At 51.7% G+C, this 5,862-nt stretch overlaps 1 protein-coding gene across 4 annotated transcripts; it reads left to right on the forward strand.

The window, feature by feature from the left end:
- Window positions 1–412: 412 nt before the first annotated feature.
- On the forward strand, window positions 413–2,659 carry LOC127305849 (F-box protein FBW2). Of its 4 annotated transcripts, none has more exons than XM_051336418.2 (4): window positions 413–533; window positions 637–1,039; window positions 1,350–1,677; window positions 1,760–2,659. In XM_051336418.2, the coding sequence occupies exons 3-4, from the start codon at window positions 1,358–1,360 to the stop codon at window positions 2,433–2,435; spliced, it is 996 nt and encodes a 331-aa protein (XP_051192378.1). In that variant the 5' UTR covers window positions 413–533; window positions 637–1,039; window positions 1,350–1,357; the 3' UTR covers window positions 2,436–2,659. The 4 variants fall into 4 exon arrangements, with proteins under 4 accessions (XP_051192378.1, XP_071678989.1, XP_071678990.1 ...); XM_071822888.1 differs by lacking the exon at window positions 413–533 and having other exon boundaries at window positions 568–857; window positions 941–1,039; XM_071822889.1 differs by lacking the exon at window positions 413–533 and having other exon boundaries at window positions 568–827; window positions 941–1,039.
- Window positions 2,660–5,862: the final 3,203 nt, after the last annotated feature.

The following is a 5,862-nucleotide window of genomic DNA, read 5'->3' on the forward strand; positions in this document are numbered from 1 at the left end:
CCATCGATGACTTCTGCTCACATTAGCGGCTATTTTTGTAGCAACCCTATTTGGATCTTGATATTTCACTAGTACATTTGGTCACAGGGCGGTCCTCCTTGTGCAATTTAATCATATTTTGTAAAATTTCCCATGGACATATGAATACATATTAAATTCCCAGGCCGCAGTGGAATCAGGACTGCTGTTCTGATGATTAGCAAAGCTTGTTGTGCTTTCAGCTCATCAGGGATAATTTTTTACTTTGCAATCAAATATTTAATCAAAAGAATCAATTTCCAGCAGTACGACGTATAGCCGTCAACAGCGATCCGCCGACGGTGACTTTGTTTATCCTAGAGCCACGGGAGTAGAGAAAATGATAATAATCCCTAACTGTCTTCATCAGTCAATTGCGGAGTACCGTCAGCAGCTCTTCCCTTCCTGCAGTATCACCTCTCAGACTCTCTCTCTCTCTCTCCGCTTCACCAGTTGTTCCCTCGTGAAGATCCAAATTGGAACTCGGGCCATCTTCTCCACCATCTACCAATTTGGTAAATCTGCAGGCCATACAGCACAACCTCGCTCCCACAACTGTTTCTTGCAAATTCATCTAGGAAAATAACACATATCCTCCATGTCCTTATCTATTTTCAGTTGGAGCAATTTTTAAAAGGTGGAGGCTTTCAGTGTTCTTTCCCACATAATATCCAGATTGCGTGTGGACTGCGGAATTGTGGTACATAGATAGGCGCCAAATTGTCATACATACACACACACACTGTCCCTAACCTCTTATACAGCTCTGCAAGCGACCTTCTTTTTAGATCTGTGCCTTGCTCTTCCTGGTACTCTCTGATTGGAGTCCCTAGCTACCAGTCAGTGCTTAATTAAGCCCTCTCTATCGCCAACTTTTGGGACGCAGCTTATATCTTACTCTCCTTGCTTGGTTCTTGGATAGGCTTCCTCATTTGGGTTTGCTCACAGTGTCACACTGGCCATCTGCTCTGAAGAGGCTGCCGCTTTTAGCTGCTCCTCTCACTCTTGAGTGATCTACAAGGTAAGAACCCCCACTTCAGTGAAGTAGAAACGGAAGCTTTTGGTTCTTGGTTTGGAGCAAGAAATTCTGCCTCTCTGTGTTCTTTCATGGTTCTTGGGATGTAAAAGTTGTATGCTTGGTCCTTCGATTTTCTTATGAGCTTTTTGCTTCTGTTGTATGGGATTGTGGTCTAACTCCTTGCCGCAGTTCTGCTGAGAACAGATAACTTTTAGTTTGTGAATTTGTATGACCCCCTTCCATTTTTCAGTTCGAATTGCTGCAATTGATCTTGGTATTTGGAAGTACTCAAGGTATTGTTCTCTGGCGGCAGGTTGGGCCATGGGAGAGTGCGGCGGCAGCGAGTACCGGTGCTGGGAGGAGCTGCTGCCCGACGCGCTGGGGCTCGTGTTCCGCAACCTGCCGCTGCAGGAGGTGCTGACGGTGGTGCCGCGAGTGTGCAAGTCGTGGGGGCGTGTGGTGGCCGGCCCGTACTGCTGGCAGCAGATCGACATCGAGGACTGGAGCCAGCAGCGGCAGAGCCAGCCGGAGCAGCTCGTCCGCATGGTGGAGATGCTCCTCCGCCGCAGCTCCGGCTCCTGCCGCCGCCTCAGCGTCTCCGGCCTCCCCTGCGATCCCCTCTTCTCCTTCGTCGGCGACCAGTAAGCATTTTCTTGATCGATTAGTCTGTTAATTATGTGATGATCAGGTTGGAAATTACGAATTGTTCTTTTGATTCGCCAGCGCGCGGGCTCTGAGGACGCTGGAGATCCCACGGAGCGAGATCAGCGACGCCGTCGTGGAGACCGTGGCGCCGAGGCTGCCGAACCTGACGTTCCTGGACATCAGTAGCTGCACCAAGATCGGCGCGCGCGCGCTGGAGGCGTTCGGCAGCCACTGCCGGAGCCTCGTGGGGCTCCGCCGCGTGATGCACCCGATCGACGTGGCCGGCCGCAACGCCTGCCACCAGCACGACGAGGCCCGCGCCATCGCGCGCACCATGCCGCGGCTCCGCCACCTCGAGGTCGGGTACATGCTCGTCACCACGGAGGCCATCCTGGAGGTGCTCGCCCGGTGCCGCGACCTGGAGTTCGTCGACCTCCGCGGCTGCTGGGCCGTCGACGAGAGGTTCCTGCAGGAGCGGCGCCCCGGGCTCAGCTTCCTCGGGCCCGGGGTGGACGACTGCTTCGAGAACAGCTACTGGGAGGAGTGCTCCGACGACGAGGACGATGATGACGTGTACTCGTGGGAGCTCATGGACGACGATGAGTACTACGCCGTCGTCGGCAGCGATGACGACGACGACGACGAGGAGGCCGTGTGGGATGACGGGCAGGGGATCGAGAACCTGGAGGTCAGGTTCTACGGCGGCGGGTTCAGCGAGAGCTACGCTGGGTTCGACTGGCCGGCGTCACCGTGACAGACCCGTGCGTGTTTACCTGACAAAAAAAACCCATCTTCGTGATGTTCCTGATTATGGTTGCTGATAATCCGTATATGTAATTTTAAGTTCGCAGTTTACATGAAGCAAATCAAGGTGGTGAAAAATTCACATGTATCCATGAATCAATCGCACATGTATCAGTGTCATCCTGCCCTACATTGCAGATTGCACTAGTACCAGGTTGTGATCCTTTGTATTTCCGTGGTTGGAGCTTTGTACTTTTATTTATGTGCCACGGTACAAAGATGGACTGCGTACTCCCTGCAGCATCATCTATTGGACGAGACGTGTAGCAGACGTGACCTGATAGTGCTGTGCCAGTGGAAGAGCAGTGCAGTGTAATAGAAAGAGTACTATGTACGTATTCATTTTCAATTTTACATGTCAACGCAACGCTCTCAATCTCATGACAATACAAGACCTACTGTTAAAAGAAGCACTACACTCGAGCAAGATATCCTAGGATTTCCATCCAAAATCATACTCCCTCCCTTCTAATTAAGTGTCACAGGTTATATAACTATAACTATACACTAAAGCGCGTCTACATACATGTACATCTAGTTCAAATCAGATCAAAGGTGTGACACTCAGTTTATAACAGAGGGAGTATGGTATTTACCTATCATCTCGTTGTTGTTCGTTAGTATTATTACGTTTGGATGCAATGTTAATTCCAGTATTTATATGAAGCAAATCCAGTATTAGAGTCATCCTAGAAAATCAAAAATGTAGCCCGAGCTATATGTAACTTGTTTTTTTAATCAAAAATGACATTTTAAAGTTTTAAAATATATGTAAATCTACATGTAAACATGTTCCTAGGAAGGCGCATTTTTTTAGCTCGAAAATTAACCCAGCCAATGATGTAACCTATCAGGTGTAAAATTGCAAAGCTAAATTCTTTGTATTGTGGGCTACACAAAAATGAAAAATCTGATAAAATTTGAAAATATGGGTACTGAGATCCACACATTTATCACTTTTGTGTAACTCGGAATGAAAAGTATTTGAAATTTATATTTTGCACATTTTTTAAATACATAGTTGGCTACATCCGCAAAAGTTCAAAAAACTTATAAATATAATTTACAATTTTTATTAAATTAACAGGATCAGTGATGACTTATAAATATGATTTTCGAAGTTTTCAAATCAACAGGATGAGACCATCTCCAGTCGCGTCCCCCAAAGCGTCCCCAAAGCGATTTGGGGCACGTCGGACAAAAAAACGTTCCCGCGTCCTCAAAGCCGCTTTTTGTCTGGCGCGCCCCGATACGGTGTCTGGCGCCCCGAGCCCATCCCCGCCCCCACAGGGGACGCACCGGGGACGCCGGACGCACCGAAAAGTAGGCTGGGAGTAGCGGGGCCAACCTGTCAGCGGCAGATTGAATTTTAACCTAACCGTCGCCTACCTCGCGACGGAAGTTATTGGCGCGCAGCGACGGTGCAGTTCCCGCAGAGGCGAACCGAAGCGTCTCGTCGCACCTAGCTTTGCGTGACGGCGTTAATGAGCGCTACCGCTCCCCCGCCTCCCTCCGGCCTATAAAAAAGGGCCGCCTCTCATCGTCCCTCTCACACACAAACCCTAGCGCCTCTCTCCCCAACCCTAGCCGCCACCATCTCAAGTGTCGACGCCATGGCTGGTAGAGGCGGAGGCCGAGCTCGCGGCCGTGGTCGTGGTCGTGGCCGCGGTAGAGCTGCACGCTCGCCATCGCCTGCGACGTCATCGTCATCCTCATCGTCGGACGGGCAGGACGAGGAAGGGCCCGTGCTGTTCGAGTTCATCGTGGTCCTCAAGGGTGACCCACACGGCATCTAGAGGCTGCCGGACGACTTCACCGGCTTCGTCGCCGACAACGAGCGCCCGGGCTCGCTGCATCTGCGGGAGGATGGCTGCCACTGCTGCTAGTGGATCGTCGACGTGATCTACGACGCGCACGGCAAGATGTACCTCCACATCGGCTGGGAGAAGTTCGCGCGCTACCACCGTCTTGAAGCCGGCTTCATGCTCGTGTTCTCCTACTTCGGCGACAGGGACGTGAGCGTCAAGGTGTTCGACGAGACGCGTTGGCGCTGGAACTACCACGGCGACAGCGCCGATGAGGACGACGACTGAAGAGTGTTGTTTCTTCGCAGCGATAAAATGCACGAAGGTTTCTGGATGTTCTTCCTCGGAAGAACCAACAGGGGCACCCACACCAGCTGGATTTTCCAGTTTGGGTGACTGGGTGTGCCCTCGAGTGTTCTTTCTTGACAGCGAACACACGAAACCTTCGATGCCCGGCCTAGTTAGGTTTAATTTTTTTTTGCAATCTTTTATATTTGTGTCAACCATGGTTCAAACTATGTATTAGTTTGTGGAAAACCATGTTCCAAACTATATCTTCATGTAAACCACGTTCCAAATTATGTATTAGTTTGTGGAATATTTCTTCTCTTTATTGAAATAAAAATGTAAAAACATTAAAAAAAGTATTGTAATGTTTGGAGGCGGCGTTTGGGGACGCGGCTGGGGAGCGACGTCCCCAAATGCGACACAAACAAAACACATCTCCAAATTCGATCCGGCGCCGCGACTAGAGATGCCCTGAGTGAGAGCATCTCCACTCGTCTCCCCGACGAGGCCCCCGAGCGACGTTTTTCCCATCCGGACGGCGAAATTCGGCCCAGTCGCGCCCCCGGTTCCTCGTTTTCGTCCGGATTTGGCCCTTCATCCATCCGGCGAGCCCACGCCAACCCCGGCCTCCCGGGGATCTATCGGGGACTCCGGACGAGTGAAAAGCGGGGACGGGCCCGATCTGTCGGCGACTCAACACACGAACCCCACCGCCACCTCGCTCAAAATCTCCCCCACCCCTCGTATCTCTCTCGCCGCCGGCACCACCCCGCCGGCTTGTTGCCGAGATTCCGCCATCCCTCCTTCTCCACCTGCCTATATTCCGCCGTCTTTCGACGAAGGCCTATCTGGCTGCTCCTCCGCCGGCCTGTTTTCCGACTTTAGCCTACTCCTCGTCGCTCGCGGCTCGGGTTGCCTCGACCACGCCCGTCAGGTGTTCGTCCATTTGCCTCGCCGGCCATGGACTCGGACGAAGAGGAGGAGCAGATGTTCGTCGAGCTTATGCGAGAAGAGATGGCAGCCGCCACCCAAGACGAGGAGCACGTGATGATCCTCGGTTGCTTGTCAAGCATGTACGCCGGACTGGCAACTGGTCGACGTGGTGGGTCGGCAGCAGGTCACCGGAAGTGCAAGCCGAGACAGCGAATGGAGGGCTACTGCATGTTGTACGCCGACTACTTCGCCGACAATCCATTGCACGGTGAGAGTGTTTTCCGGCGTCGTTTCAGGATGAGCAGAAAGCTATTTCTGCAAATTGTGTATGACATCCGAGACTTTGACCCC

The sequence above is a fragment of the Lolium perenne genome, chromosome 6 (assembly GCF_019359855.2).
Source record: "Lolium perenne isolate Kyuss_39 chromosome 6, Kyuss_2.0, whole genome shotgun sequence".
Taxonomy (NCBI): Eukaryota; Viridiplantae; Streptophyta; class Magnoliopsida; order Poales; family Poaceae; genus Lolium; species Lolium perenne.

Coding starts and splice junctions, on each gene's coding strand:
- LOC127305849 (XM_051336418.2), top strand. CDS start 1,358: ATGGGAGAGTGCGGCGGCAGCGAGTACCGGTGCTGGGAGGAGCTGCTG. Junction 1,678..1,759: donor TTCTCCTTCGTCGGCGACCA/GTAAGCATTTTC, acceptor TTGATTCGCCAG/CGCGCGGGCTCTGAGGACGC.